The sequence below is a fragment of the Tachysurus vachellii genome, chromosome 25 (genome assembly GCF_030014155.1).
Source record: "Tachysurus vachellii isolate PV-2020 chromosome 25, HZAU_Pvac_v1, whole genome shotgun sequence".
Taxonomy (NCBI): domain Eukaryota; kingdom Metazoa; phylum Chordata; class Actinopteri; order Siluriformes; family Bagridae; genus Tachysurus; species Tachysurus vachellii.
The window spans coordinates 11,945,888-11,961,835 of record NC_083484.1 but is presented as its reverse complement, the minus strand read 5'-3'; the positions used below and the strand labels follow the sequence as shown (position 1 = coordinate 11,961,835).

At 37.0% G+C, this 15,948-nt stretch overlaps 1 protein-coding gene across 1 annotated transcript in view; it reads right to left on the bottom strand.

Annotated features, from left to right (window-relative positions):
• rims2a (regulating synaptic membrane exocytosis 2a) overlaps nucleotides 1-15,948 on the bottom strand; it is a 167,193-nt gene that overhangs the window by 138,445 nt on the left and 12,800 nt on the right. Inside the window, exons 3-5 of the mRNA XM_060861272.1 lie at nucleotides 12,215-12,247; nucleotides 11,507-11,620; nucleotides 3,577-3,787 (exon numbers count right to left, since the gene is read on the bottom strand). Of these exons, the coding sequence (XP_060717255.1) occupies nucleotides 3,577-3,787; nucleotides 11,507-11,620; nucleotides 12,215-12,247 (358 nt within the window). The remainder of the gene's footprint in view (nucleotides 1-3,576; nucleotides 3,788-11,506; nucleotides 11,621-12,214; nucleotides 12,248-15,948) is intronic.

Genomic DNA, 15,948 nt, shown 5'->3' with positions numbered 1-15,948 from the left:
TTATATTTTCTGAAATGGTGAAAAAGCTCTTGGAATATCGTTTACTTCTGTGGACACAAGAAAGTCTGGAGTCTTTTAAAGAATAATGTAGGGAAAATGAATGAGTCTCAATGAAGATGTGTGAGGATGTAAATGTCACTAGATGAGTTAATGTTTGGTGTTCATGTGTATTAACGCTAGTGTTACTTCATCTTAGGTCATTTGTTTACTGTTTCTGTTTATAAATCAACTGTCAAAGCAAATTGGAGCAAATTATTCAGTGAATTATATGAACACTGAAATTATTCAGCATTATTTAGTATTTGTTTGAGATTGTAGACACAAATTCACCACTGCTAATTGTGCTGTAGATGCTAGCTGCTAGCATCCTTACACCTCAATGCTAATTCATATTAACGTGGGAAGTGGATATGAATATTACTATCAACAGCATTTTGACAAATTAGAAGAAATGTTTTTTCACAGGTCTCAAAGGTAAACTGACCTAAAATGTGGCCAACAAAAACCATGTGAAAAAAAAGAGCTGCTAACTACTGTGTTAACTAGCAATCACACTCACTGGAGGATTTTTTTATTGCTTCTACTTGGTGAGCAAATGAAAACATTCTATACTTAGCACCTTTTTTATAATAAAATTCAGCTTTGCTCGCTACCTGCTACTATTTTCAACCTAGCAATGCATGCACTTTGATGTCCACACCTGAGAATAACTATTTAATCTGTCTTGTTTCACTTTTAAGGCTTGCATGTCAGTGAAAAGCAGTGTGTTGAAACCCATTCTTTTTTCCATCACCATTTTCTGTCTTCTCTTACCCCCAGACAGCAACAGCCGTGGTGAAAGAGATCGTGTTTTCTGAGACGGCATCAATATTTACAGGTGTCTAGTGCAGCAAGCTTAGCTGTCAAACATGGCGCCCAGGGAATCCGTTAACAAAGCGAACTGAGCTGTGGCAAAACAACAAGAAGCAACGTCTGTGTGTGAGCCTCCCTAACACTTAGGCTGTAACCATACACTTCTATGCTAAGTACTACACCAAAAAGATTAGCGTGACTGGAAGTGGTGTATTTATATTTAACACTAAACCAAAAAACTTGTCCTGTAAAAGGTATCGATAGGTGTGGCTTCAGAGATATTCGGCCAGGTATACGTTTATGTCTTAGACACTGTGGAAAGCGAATGTTTTCACATAACTATGTTGCATTGTGAAATTCTCAGACACCAAATACTCCTAGCAACATCGAAGGATGTGCCACTAATTGTTTTTCAGATACCGTTTATTGGTTATTTCAGATTAATTGTCTTTAAAATACATAAAAACACCAGGAAGAAAGACTCTCTGTAGAGGAGGAACAGAAACAAATAGTTTGAATTGTATGGACTAGTTAAAATCATAATGAAAACTTTCATTTTATAAGATATTGCTTATATTGCCAAAAGGCAACTCACGTTAAAAATTGTATGTATTCATTGAGATGATCAATGCATTCATTTAATAGATAAAGCATTAAGTGATAAAGGAGGACCTTTATACTTCATGCTGTCATACTTCATGTCTCATCCAAGTGTTTAGGACAATACACAACTCTCATTTTCTTTCTTTCTTCTGTCTTTCTGTTCAGACTTCAATTTTGCACGTTGTGTCAAGCAGACAAGGCCAAGCACTGTCGTCCAGCACTGTCCAGGATGCCAGGTCATGACCTGTTTGGCTGAGTATACTGTATTCCTCAAATATACACGCATGCACACTCACACACACACACACACACACACACGCATATGCACACAGCTACCATGACACTCGAGATACCTGAGAACTAACGACGACCCCAGACAGGAGCAACAACAGCGAACCCTGACCAGCAGCTGAACAACTAATGAATACTTTCACGTTGCAGATTTCATGTCAGGAAAAATATTAGTTTGTTTTTAATTACCCAGAAGACATTTCATAGTATTGGCTCAATGCTGTATCTATAACACTTGCTTCCAAATGCCACCACTTACATGATACTTTTTGCCAGAAATACGCTACCAAATATTAAGAACAAAAATATTAAGAACTAAAAACTGAGTTAAAAAAAAAAACTACTACAGTAATAAACATTTTTAAAGTGCTAAATAATTACTAGCCTGACCTAATAATGCTATTATGTCCTGTAACATTACTAATAATGCTCATTTTTCATCAAAAGATCTTGTTAACGGCACTAAATAAATACGCAAACATTCAATGGAAGCAAAGATGACATTTGTGAGCACAACAACTGAATGAATCTGATATGGAAATAAAGCAATGATGCAAATGTAACATTGAGAAGGTCTCTGGCTAAAATTCAACATTCCCTATGAAGGTCAGCCATTAACTATTATCAATTTAGGACTTGCTTTGTTGATATAAGGTAACAATGAAAAATCAGTTGTCAGAGTTAGCATCAGATAATGCTAACTGTTCCTAATATTTTTAATTCACTGTCTGCATTGTTCATTAGCCATGGAACCTCTCTCTATGTCCCGAACCCTGGGACATAGACTTTCATATACTGAAAATGTGCGACAGTCTACTGACAGGAAGCGTGGCACTGAAAGGGAAAGAAAACATGCTAACCACTTTGTCTTCCTGTAGAGTTTCCACAAGGGAGAGAAAAGGAGACAAAACAAAGAGGAAGGATTGTGAGTAACATTAATACACATACTCGTGCGTTTCAAGGTGTTTACGGTCTCCTATAATATCTAAAAGATGTATTCAATAACTACATTAACAAGCTGTTAGAGAAAGAGAAAAAGACGTTGCTGCCCTCTGGTGGTCATTAAACGTATTGCACAAATGTTTTTTTACTACTTGGATTTAATTCGAGGTGCCAACTCTGTGCCAGATTTTGTTTTAGATTTTTTTTGTCTCTTATTAATCATGCATATCTGCTACAAAAGACAGATTTTAGATGCATGTTGACATCCAAATGATTTAGGTTTTATTGAAGCCATTTACAAAAAAAAAAGGTTTGTATTGTTTATTTGTTGCATTCGTGAAAATAGAGAAGATTATATAATTAAATAATCTAAATATATTATAAATATAAATATTAAATATATTATATAGCTAAACATACAAATCCAAGGAGAGAGAATATACATTTATTTAAGATTCACAAATATACTATAATATACCAAAGTCTATGCATTAACATAGCTAGATGAAAATCCTGCTAATGACATTAAGTAGGAAAGCAAAATATTACGTGACATAATTCAAGGCTTCGCAGTGTGATATGAAACATCCTGAGATAAAAGCTTTTTACCTTGGGGACATCTTGTAATATGCACATAAGCTTTTTGACAAGATTTACGGTAATCATTTTGCTAAACATGAACAAGTTAACACCTTCTTAAGTAAAGTAATGCGTAATATTCAGCTGGAAAGTATGTGTAAATTTACAGGACAATTTATATTTACTGTACACCTGTAGAGTGTAACTACTGTGTTAAGGTGTAACTAACTAACTATACAGATCCTGTATCCTACCTACACAGACAGGTTATGATATGCTGCTATAAGCTTGAAGGTAATATGTTCATACCTTGTTGGAGCGGAGAGACACTCGTCCTCCACAGCGGGCGCAGAACTTGGTTTGGCAATATGAACAGAGGTGACCACAGCCATCAGCAAACTTGGTCTTGTGGCAAATTCCGCAGATGGGAGCCTCGCTTTTGAGCTGGGGAGTGGTCTGTGCCTCATCCGCCATCTTCTTCACCTGGTCCTTATAAGACTCGAACTGCTGGTGTAGCTTCCTGCAGGGGAAATGCAAGGCAGCATGTGAAAATACAGCAACAGAAAACCAAACGGATGTGCAACTAATATTGTTAGGGAGTGCATAATAATAATAATAATAAGAAGAAGAAGAAGAAGAAGAAGAAAAAGAAGAAGAAGAAGAAGAAGAAGAAGAAGAAGAAGAAGAATATACGTGCTGTATATATGTTCTAGTGTTATATCTTTACATATTTTACATTTAGGATTTGCTGGGAAAATGAAGTGAAATGAATTAGTGAATAATAATAATAATTATTATTATTAATATTGTTGTTGTTGTTGTTGTTGTTGTTGTTTGTTAATAGATGATTAAGATAAATCAAGTGATATACTAAGAACATTCTGAGATCATGCTGTTACGGGGCACACAGGAACAGAGGTGATCCTTTTTGACCGAGGCCCTTCTCCACACTAACACGGGTTAATTTTATATGAAATTACATCATTTTTTATCCATTTTCACAATTCACCTATTTTTGACCACAAAAAAATCCATGCTATCAAAATGTACTGTACTTTTGTACTGTTAATGTTGCTTGAAAATGTTGACATTATGATTATCATGTCATCATGGCAAAACTTACTGTGATGCTTTTATCTGTATTAGGTTTAATACATGAATAAAGGTTTGTGCATGCCTAAACATCACACCCATATCCTACAATAACTCTTTTAGGAAGGCTTGCTACTAGATTTTGGAGTGTGGTTATATGGATCTGTCCATATAGCCTCAGGAGCTTTAGTGAATTCAGGTGCTGATATCGGATGAAGAGACCTGAGACAGTTCATCCCAAAGGAGTTCAACGGGGTAGAGGTCAGGGATCTGTGCAGGACACACAAGATCTTCCACTTCAGTCTTGTCTTCATAAAGCTTGCTTTGTTAACAGGTGCACTGTCATGCTGGAAGAGATTTGGGTCTCTTAGTTCTAGTGAAGGGAAATTTGAAGGGAAGGCCCACATATACAGTAAGTGTGATGGTCAGGGTTCCACATAGTTTTAACCATTGTGTATTTAAATTATATGACTGACTCTAGGCATCTCACCCAACCCTGCTACTGAAGAGGAAGGGTGGAATCAGGAAAAGCATTTGGTGTAAAACCTGTGCCAAATCTAATATGCGGACCACGTGATCCACTGTGCCAAACAGGGAGCAGCGTAAAAAGAGAAAAAAAGCCACACCTCCTTCCCTAGAATTGACAGGCTTAGAGAACTCTACATCTTCAACAAGAGATTAGTCATCTTTTACTGAGACCAACACAAAGGTGTGACAAGGATGCAGAAACCAGATGGGGTAGAATCCATTTGCAGAGTTTATTATAGAAACACAGCAAACAATCCAAAACACAAAGCAAAGTCACAATGAATATATACAGGCAAATAATCAAAAACCATAGTAGAGCAAAGGTACCAGAACACAATCCAAATCGTGATAAATCCAGACAACAGAACACAAGATCAAAATCAGTGAAGCAATGACAAAGAAACAATGAACGGCTTGGTAAGTAGAAAGAACTAATAATACTTCCCACTGAACAACAGTGTGAGCATGGTTTACGACACAGTAAAACCAGGAAGTGCAGTTTGACTTGAATGCCACGCCCCATGTACTATGAAGGATATGTACAGAGGCCACGCCTCCTTTACTACAATTGACAAACAGAGAAGCCACTCCCCCTTCTATAAGACAGACAGACACAGAGACTAATCCTCCTTTATTAACCCTGACACAGATGTTACTTATCCTTTTCTGAGACTGATAGACAAAGATGCTACGCCCCTTGTGGTATGACTAATATTCACAGAGGTCATGCACCCAAGGATGTAGAGTGACAGTGTGAGAGAAACACAAATGAATACTAACTAATTACACTACTCATAATAATAATGCCTAATATCCTCTATAAATGAATGCAAAGTCCAATGGTTCACAGATTAAAAACCTAAATTGCCTTTCATTTGCACAATACGCAGAGATGTTATGCAACACTGACACTGCCTCCGATTAAACCCGCTCTTTCACTAGCAGGAGGCGTTTGCTTTAGTGCCAAGCAGTGGCCGAACTTAATTCTACTTTCTCAGGTTCCTCGTCATTGCAGGCGCTTCTATTTCAAGATCAGCGGTAAGTTAACACCGAGTGTGTTCACCATTTTAAAAGCAGATCAAGTCTTGTGCAGAAGCTGCATTTGCATGGCAGCGAAACATAACGATGCACTCTACATTACAAAGGGCCTCTCATGTTCGAGCCTAGACGTCATTGTACCTGGCAGACAATATAGTCACGGTGAAAAGCAATACTTTAAATGTGTCTTGACACAATGGATTATAATATAGCCAAAATAATGCATAATAACTGGGTCAGGGTACTATGGGCTATCACTGTTTATAGTATATTTCCTATTCAGGACCCTAAAGGATACAATGCAGTCAATAATGGATAAATTACATAGTTTTTTCTTTTGGGCATGGTACTACAGTATTACTTAAAAAAGCGCATCTACTCTCACCACAGCTTTTATATGATCATATATGACAAACTAAACTTATATGGCCATATATAGTAAACTAGATTTATATAGCCATATATGGTAAACTACATTTATATGGCCATATATGGTAAACTAACTTACATGGCCATATATGGTAAACTACATTTATATGGCCATATATGGTAAATTAACCTTACATGGCCATATATGGTAAACTACATTTATATGGCCATATTTGGTAAACTAACCTTACTTGGCCATATATGGTAAACTAAACATATATAGCCATATATGGTAAACTACATTTATATGGCCATATATGGTAAACTAAACTTGTCGTGCAATAATTATACATTATATTCCTGTAATAAGACGTTCTCTCTGTATTTTCTTTTCTGCATTTCCATATTTGTAAATGTAATGTATTGTTGTGTAAGTGACATGAACACGTCTAAGATGTGTCTAGTTGTTTTATATAATGCCAGTACCCGTGGATAGAACCGTGGTGTAAAATGAACTTATTAGCCTTTCCAAAAGTAGAGTACATTGGTGGCAGACGACAGCTAAATCTGCAATGAGCAAACGAAATAAACTGATGACTCACTCAACACTCTCAGCAACGACGGTTCCTGCACTCCTTAAAAATACACAAAGCTGTGTGTGCCAAATCCTCAAGCAAAGCATCATCACGGTCCATTTTTAGACGTGCATTTTACAGGATTTGACTTCACATTTCATCCATGTCTCCATCCTTCACCTTGTTAGGAGCACGTTCCTGAGCAATTACCCTTTATGCCTTTACCCACAATTACACTTTTCTACCACTAGGGGGTTTCTGCAATCATAAGATCATAGGCAGTTTAAAAAATACACATGTACATTAATAACTCAATACATTATATTCTATAGTTTAATCTTCTTCTATAGCTAGCAGAAAGGTGTGTAGGGGTTTCTTCTCATCAGATAGGATTTACAAACTGATAGGTGTAGCTGAGAAAAGGACTATTTTTCAACTGAGACGTGAGTTGCATCATAGGTTTGAGTTGTGCTACAAGGTTTAATATGTTTTTGCATTATTAATAAACAAGTAACAAATGGTAAAACAACCTCCAGAGCTAATAATCTTTGCAATGAAGCTTTGTACTGCCATTTCTTAAATTAATTATTGTGCAAATAATGCAATCATTTAATTATTGTGATAATAACACACAAAAATAACGCATGTCAACCTAGAACAGGGAAGTTACTAATGGCTCACAACAAAGCACCCCGGAAGAAAGACCAGATCTGGGCATTTGAAATTTACCTACTATCTTAAAATGTAGACTTGCTGACTGTTTTTGTTTTAAAACAAATGGTCTACCTACGTAGCTTGCAGCTACTGTAAATTGATTCTGATTCACTGACTACTCATGCCGATATTTGGTGTGAACTCTTCATGACCTGGTAGGTGTCAGAGTTCTTAGATCAAGGGTCAGAGTCTGAGGATCAGACACACACATGACATCCATGCATTTTGCATTGAACCCCTCAATCAACCACAACCACTGTAGAAACCAAAGCCTGCACCACACACCATAACACGGCGATAAGCGCAGTTTTTGGCCTTCATGTTTGGCTTTCAACGTTCATTAGAGGGCTGAATTATTGAGCAATGCTATCCCTTTACATGTGAACACACTTGGGTGTTAACCAGGGGAGAGCACATCTACTCTCAACATAAATAGTTACATACATAGTTACAATAGTTGATACATAAATAGATTGTATCAAAAAATACAGTACCTGTTCTGCATGTTGGTCATAAAAAGGCAAACACATGTACATGTATTTAGGCTACTTAGCTTGTTCTAAGTTAGCTGAACCTTGAAATGAAAGGCGGTACCTGGGGTCATTCCTCGGTCCACAGGGTCCTATGTTCACGAGATTTATATTTCGCAAACTGAAAACATGACAAAGAGTCCTATGTTCACATGACCCTGTGTTCCCCAGTTCAATAATCTGATTACACACATTAATTAAATGTTTCAAAAGGCTTTATCTAGTGAGTACTCATTTTCCCAGAGCCCTATTAACGTTATTATCTTTAACTTGACAAAGTTAAATAAACAAAATATCAATATATTAGTTTAAAATCCATCCTTTATAAACACATGAAAGTTAGGAATTTGGAAAGTGTACAAGTTTGTAGATGCTGAATGCTCATTTAAGATTTTCAAAAATATCTCTGTGTACATTCATACATTTCAAGTCCATGCATGAATATATGACCCTGGGAACATGGGACCCTGTGAAAAAAGGATGCTTTTTTATGTGTTCATTATGCACACACATAGGACCCTGGGACCTTTTGTCAAGTGTTCATTAACGTCTATATAAAGCTGTTGAAAACAGGACCCTGGGAATATAAATACACTTCCCATTAGCTAGGTAATTTAGTTACCATGGCTTGAGTAGGATTGCTGTGAAAAAGAACAGGTTTTGTTTCACTTCAGGAAAAATGTTTTGTATTGGACAAAATTGGTGTAGTATTTTTACAGAGAAGAGATTGCTTTGCTTTGATCGCTGCCATTTCGTTTGTCATAAGCAAACAAAAACATACAATGAGCATAGTGCTCGAGTGATACTTAATACCAGTGTCTGTTTCCTAATTCAGTCATGTGACCAGCTCATTATTGTTGTGCTTAAGCACTCACTGAAAAACAACATCATGGTCAGATTTTATAGAGGTATGATTTTAATCTCGAACCATATTTTAAAAAAGGGAGTGGAGCAGATGAAACCCATCAGAAGAGTGAAGAACCATCACACAAGATTGTCGCACAAGTTTTACTGCTCTGTATATTACACATATGACATAAGGGAGCTTTGAGAGGTTTGAAGATTGTCCTGTCCTGTCATGTCACGTTCTGTCTTTTAATCAAGAGCATGATTAAATATTGCTATATTGCACACGCACACTTGATTCTGATTGGTTTCAGAATCTTGATTCTGTTTTTCTTATACGTTTTCTTATACGTTACTGTCTCCATAATAACAACTTACACGTTGGCTTTAATAGCAAATACGTGAATAATTATTTATATGGTGAATTCTTTAACATTTACAGAAATACACTACAGTGTCAGTGGAAACACAGGAAGGTCTAAAAAAAATAGGGAAAATTAAAGAAACACTAATGGCACACCCATGTGGTTAAAAGCAACCTGCTTCTACTACCCTGACCCCAGAATGACTTTGGGCATCCTGGTCACTAAACAGCGGGAATACGAGCATCACAGACCTGGCGGGGTTCCAGTGGCAAGCCAGCGAGCAGTACCAGAATGCAGTGCCACCAAACCGGGTCAGATAGCAGTAAGAGCAGCTGTGACACATGGCCCAAATGTAACCATATGCTGCTTTCTGTCTCAACACACACACACACACACACACCTTAGAGGAGTCTGGGGAAACATAAACCAGTTGTCTGATACTGAAACCATGAGTGACAGGTTCATAAGTGTCTTCTAGTAACTTAAGGTTAAGAATGAAGCTTATAATTCTAAGGTCACAAATTTATGGACGTTTTTGATGTTTATGTAAGAAACGTAGATGATAAAACGACTCTTTATTCATGACATCGGATTACAGCAAAAAAGTCTGCCTAAATTGTATAAACAAGACCTATATTGAATTTTATTGGCTTCCATTTAAACCTCACAAATGGCTTTGCTACTCCTGTACAGTGAGATTGGCAATGAATGTTGGCACAATTTGCTCCAAAGCAATTCTCCAAAGCTCCCCAAGGAGTCCATACTATGCCTTTCTGAATCATTTTATTTATATATATATATATACACAATTATTTATTTATTTATAGGAAGAGCTAAGTCTCAATTCACATTCTCTGCTGTCAATCACAGTGACACTAGCCAATCATGAACAACTATGAGCTCATGTATGTAGAAAAGGGCCGATAGCATAGCAGATAGAATACTGAAAGTATTATGGTGTACTGAGCTGTGGTACTGGCTTCACATGTCTCTGCTTTATTTCATAGCTAATGTGTTATAGTTCCTGTTTTTCCACTGATTAAAAGACTACAGCATTTATGTACAGAATAAAAAAGTTATGTACAAAAAAGTTTTGTGCGTTCCATGTTTCTGGGCTTCAGGTTTAGTTTCCCCCAAACATTTTGAAAACAGCAATGGCAGTCCTGTTTAATGAGCTGAATTTTTTTGTTACGATGTAAGGAAATGGGAGTATGTGCTATAACAGGGTTGCCAGATCTTTATATCAAATAAAGAATCTTGATGAACAATAATCTTGATGAGCATCTATAGACAAACAATAATTAATAGTTCAAATATAGCCTTATTACATATGGGTTTACATATGGGTTTGGAATTATTTGTCTTATATGGGACATAAACTGCATGTTTAGTCTTGTACACCAGTTATGCCCAAAACACAAAAGGTTGTGAATGCAGAATATGATCTCTAGCACCTGAAAATCTCTGGTTTTTGAGTTTCTGTATCCAGAAGTCTTTGAGATGATAAACCAGGATTTCTTTGGCTTCAGTAGATCAGTAAAGTCCACATACGTCTAAAAGTCCATCTAAAGTGAGCTTATGGTGATATAGTATCTACAGCTTGTGTGTGTAAAGAAGTGGTGTGTGTTATAGGGTCTGTATATATAACGCTTGTAAAATATCTCCTTGCACAAATAACTTGATCGTTCTCCAGCTTTGATTTTACTATATAGTTTATTTATCTCTTAGATATCGTCAGGTTCTTCTTCTAAAAAAGTTCTGTTTAGACCTTATTGAGAAACAAAACTTTGTGGCTTAATAATTTAAAGCCATTGAGCTGACAGATTAAATCTTAGAAGTTTTAGAAGCTTAGCTTGGACAAATGTGAAAGATAAATGAAACATGTTGTTTAAAAAAATAATAAAAATGGTACTTTTTTCATTCAATGTTAAATCATACACGGATAAAGTTAATAATTTATTGATTCCTTTTATAAATTTAAGAAACATGTAGGACAGCAACTTTATCTGCAACTGACATATTCAACAATCTGTTTAAATATATCAGATTCAGAGCTTAATAGAAAAAGGGGAGAAAAGCAAACAGGACTCATATAGACTCAGAAGTCTTTTCAAGAACATTGGTTTTGTTTTATTTTCTGCCTCAGATCTATTGATGTCAACTTGCGTTTTTCTTTACTTACGTTTCTGGCTCCTCCGTCGCAGCTTCTTTTTGAGGCTCATTTTGTGACTTAGTCTGGGGCTGGAGAACGTTATTAACCAGGTCTGTGATCCCACTAAAGGGACTTTTGAACCACCTGCACAGACAAGCGGGACATCACCGAGGCTGATACACAACAGGCTAGCACGAGCAGCGCGGGAGGACGGAAAAAAAAAAAGAACGGCTGTGATTATCACAGCTGCACTGCAGGACACATTCATGTGGGGAGAAGAAAACAGGAACGAGCAGCTATGAAAGAGGACTGGAAGAACGGGATGCTTACACACTGTCTGATAAAGAGATTGAGAGAGTGTGATAGAGAAAGTGAGAGACAGAGCAAAGACAGGCAGGGAAAGAGTGTGAAATAGAGAAAGAAGCATGTAGCGGTACAGCCAGTGAATCTAAGGTTGAGTCAACCAGATATAGTATGACTACACGTTACATAGAAAAAGAGGATCAAACTGATCATCAATCTAAAACTAAAAGCCCGTCTGAGAAGCAGGTAAAGCAGAACAGGTGCATCCATTGGCTCTCGTATACGGCCATGGTAGGGGAAGCATTGACAAGAGAAAAAGGAAGCCACACACAAGAAGAAAGCACATGAGATGGCCAAAGCTGGAAGCTATCTATGATATGCTATGCTAGACTAGGCTAGACTATGCTATGCTATGCTTTGCCAAGAGATACTTACTGTGCAGACTGAGGCTTTGGATCTTCTTTGACCCTAAAAATAAAAATAAATGACCAACTCAGTGGGGATGGAGGGGTGAAACTTAACAGAATAACAACAAATGTTTAAATCAAAAGATCGGTTTTGCAAAAAGTAATCAGAAAAAAATCAATTTACAAAAAGAGGCATGAATTACATAATCGTGTCCATTCAACATGCAAAATAATAGAAGAACTGAGCAGTGATTTGACAAAAAAGGTAATAAATTCAAAACAGAACCCAAATTAAACCAACAGGGATACTGTACAGTTTACTGTAGAGATAAATCAACTACAACTCCATCTCCTTGAGTCTCTAACCCTGACACAAGTTTGAACCAGAGCATCATTCATTTCCCATAAAAGACACTGCTGCTTTCCAACTACCGAGCCAACTAAGTGTCCAGCATGTGCCAAGAAGTCCAAGCCAGAGAGCCCTAAATTACAGTCCAATGAACCATTACTCTGTAGAATATATTAATTAGTTTAAATAAAATGTTAAAGACTGGCCAGTAAAAAGCACTCCTTTTCCAAAAGGCATGCCAGCACAAAGAGTTCATGCAGGTTCTCTCACATCATTTTAAAATCCAGCGTGGAGCAATAGAATCCAGATCGAAACTCCCAAAAAACCTTAAATTTGAAATTCCCAGTATAAACAAAGCTACACAACAAAAGACCTGAAAGCATGCACAGTCCTTCCTGCGAGATGATACTGTCAGCTACACACAGCTTCATTAATATGTATGACTGAGAGCGGGACACCCTGCCCTTTATCCCTTTCACCTGAACACTACTCACTGATACAGGAATGATGGACATGCGCTGCCCTCTACTGGATGGAAGGACTTCAAAGCCAAGTTTGTTCCATTCAGTGCGGTTTTTGAGTGCGGTGGTGCAAGATATCATGAGCTGTGCCCATGTTTAGCATTAAAATTCTTTGTCATGTCAAACTCCACAAGGTGATTCATAGCACATATAAAAGTAGACACTCAGGGGTTTAAGAATCTGTTGTATATAAGTATTTCTGTTTTGATATAGCCTACTAGGGGCCATATATTTATAGAAAAGTTCCAAACAAAGAAATAAAGTCTATTTATGTTCCAAATAAATGGTGATATCAAACCCCTTTCTGTTCTATTAGATAACCTCAAGTGCTTATGCATAACCATGGTCATCTTCAGCCACTAAACTTCTTTGTAAAGTTATCCAACAATGAGAAAAACGCTATTCTCACAGTGAAAGCCAACAGCATCCTGAATAATTTTCTATCTGATAAAATAAAATAATTCATTTGTTTACAGTTATTGAAAATGTAATATAAGTTGATTCCCTGTGCCATTGGACTGGAATGCCAGTGAAAAGTAAAGTATGTTTAGTATATAGTATTTGTTGAAAGTCATAATTACAGTATTGGATTTCTTCTCGGTCATAGTGCAAGTTTATAGATAAACCAATAGAGGAAGGTGTGCAAGAGGGCACTGCCAGAGGACACATGATCTTTCGGAAGCATTTTTTTTTTGTCTCAAACATTTTATTTTGAGTTGTGTCATAAAGAAATGATGTGCAAATACAACAATAACAAGAATAAAAAAACACGGCTAAAGTATTAGCTAACTGGTAAACATGGCTGCTATTATATTAAGTGTTCATTTCTGTATTTTTGCACATGTACTATAGAATATACAGTATGTATTCTGGTATGTGCTGCTTTTGTGTATTGTCTTTTGTGTATTGTCTGTTGTGTATTGTATTGTTTGTTTGCACTGTTTTTTGTCTCACACTCTTTGCACCAGGTTGCATTGATACACTTATGTGGCTAAGACTAAATGTCTTGAGTCCTTAGCTCTGTGAGGATCCATGTAGCTCTGTCTTTGTTCTATGTAACACCATGGTCCTGGAGACACGTTGTCTCACTTCATTATGTACTGCATCATATACATATATGGTTGAAATGACAATTAAAAGTTTCTTGACTTGACTTGACTTTAAGTATGTCATTGGTGATTTCACCAAAAAACTATATACTACATGTCATGGGATGTGGTAGCCTAGTGGATAAGGTGTTGGGGTACCAATCGGAAGGTTGTGAGTTTGATTCCTACGTCCACCAAGCTACCACTTCTGGGCCACTGAGCAAGGCTCTTAACCCTCAATTGCTCAGTTGTATAAAAAAAATTAGATAAAATGTAAGTCGCTCTGGATAAGGGTGTCTGCTAAATGCTGTAATGGTAAATGTCATTGAGCCATGAAGGCTTCATTAGCCAAATAGTAGAAAACAACCTGATGCTAATGAGATGTGCAAGAATGTCACACAAGCTGGATGTGGTATAAGTAATGTTTCTATGTCTCTCTCTTTGTTGCTAGTATCAACAAACATGACAAAACTGCTGCTTTTGATGCTTTGAAAGTATATAGTTAAACCGTCTGAGATACAGCTGGTTAAATGTAACCTTCTTCCATCCATTTTCTGTAGAGCATTATGCATTATCTTATACAGTGTCACAACCTGGAGACCATCCCAGGGGACTCGTGACACAAGGCATGAGACACCTTGGATAGGGTCCCAACTCATCGCAGGGCAAAATCACACCCATTCACAAACCCATTCACATACTGCAGACAATTTAGAGATGCTACAGCATCCTAAACTGTGACTTTGGACTGGCAGATATACCCATACCAACATACGCAGTGGAAACCATGAAGAACAAAGGGAACATGCAAACTCCACACAAACTCCACACACGAACCCCTGACCGCAAATCAAAATGAATGGTCATCTGTAAGCTCCACCTTCTGTCCTATATTTGTATGGAAGAAAAGTTGTCCACCATAAATCTCATACAAAACTGTAAAGATGAATAGATTTTGGGTTTACATGTTTCCTGTTTTTTCTCAGTACAAATAAATGGGCTGAAATTCTGAAGTGTGGAGTGATTTTAAAAGAAAGTGATTATGTTCATGACAGTTCACTGGAATTTTTTAATTAGTTGACTGATTGAGTGGTTAATTTCTTCTCAACATTAACATCTATCAAGTGCCACTTTTCTCTTTTCTCTAAAACACTGAGTGACAACTTACACTGATGCAGCAACTACTGACAGAGGAAGCACTGAGTCATCACATTCTCGAGAGCTAAAACACACAACTCTCTCTCTCTCTCTCTCTCTCTCTCTCTCTCTCTCTCTCATCATCTTAATCTTACTCATCATCATCATCATCATCATCATCAGAATTAAGTCTTTCTTTCTTTCTTTCTTTCTTTCTTTCTTTCTGTCTTTCTTGTCCAAACCGAGGCCAATGTCTCTCTGTCTGTGTCTTTATCTTCTGTCTTCTTTGCCTCTCTTTGTATCTGTTTTATTTTTTGTTGCATCATCATCATCATCATCATCATCATCATCATCATCATCATCATCATCACAACTGGGGCTGGTCTCTTTCTGTCTGTCTTTCTCATTGTTTCTGTCTCTCTCTCTTTGTCACAGAATCATCATCATCCTCATCACAACTGGGCTGGTCTGTCTGTGTCTGTTTCTCTGTCTTCTTCTCTATTCATCTCTCTTTCTGTCCATCACTCTCTCTGTGTCTCTCTCTTTGTCACACCACCACCATCATCATCATCATCATCATCATCAGTACTGAGACTGGTCGCTCTATCATTCACCACTCTTTTTCTCTTAAAATTTAATACTACAACAAATACCAAGAAACCATACA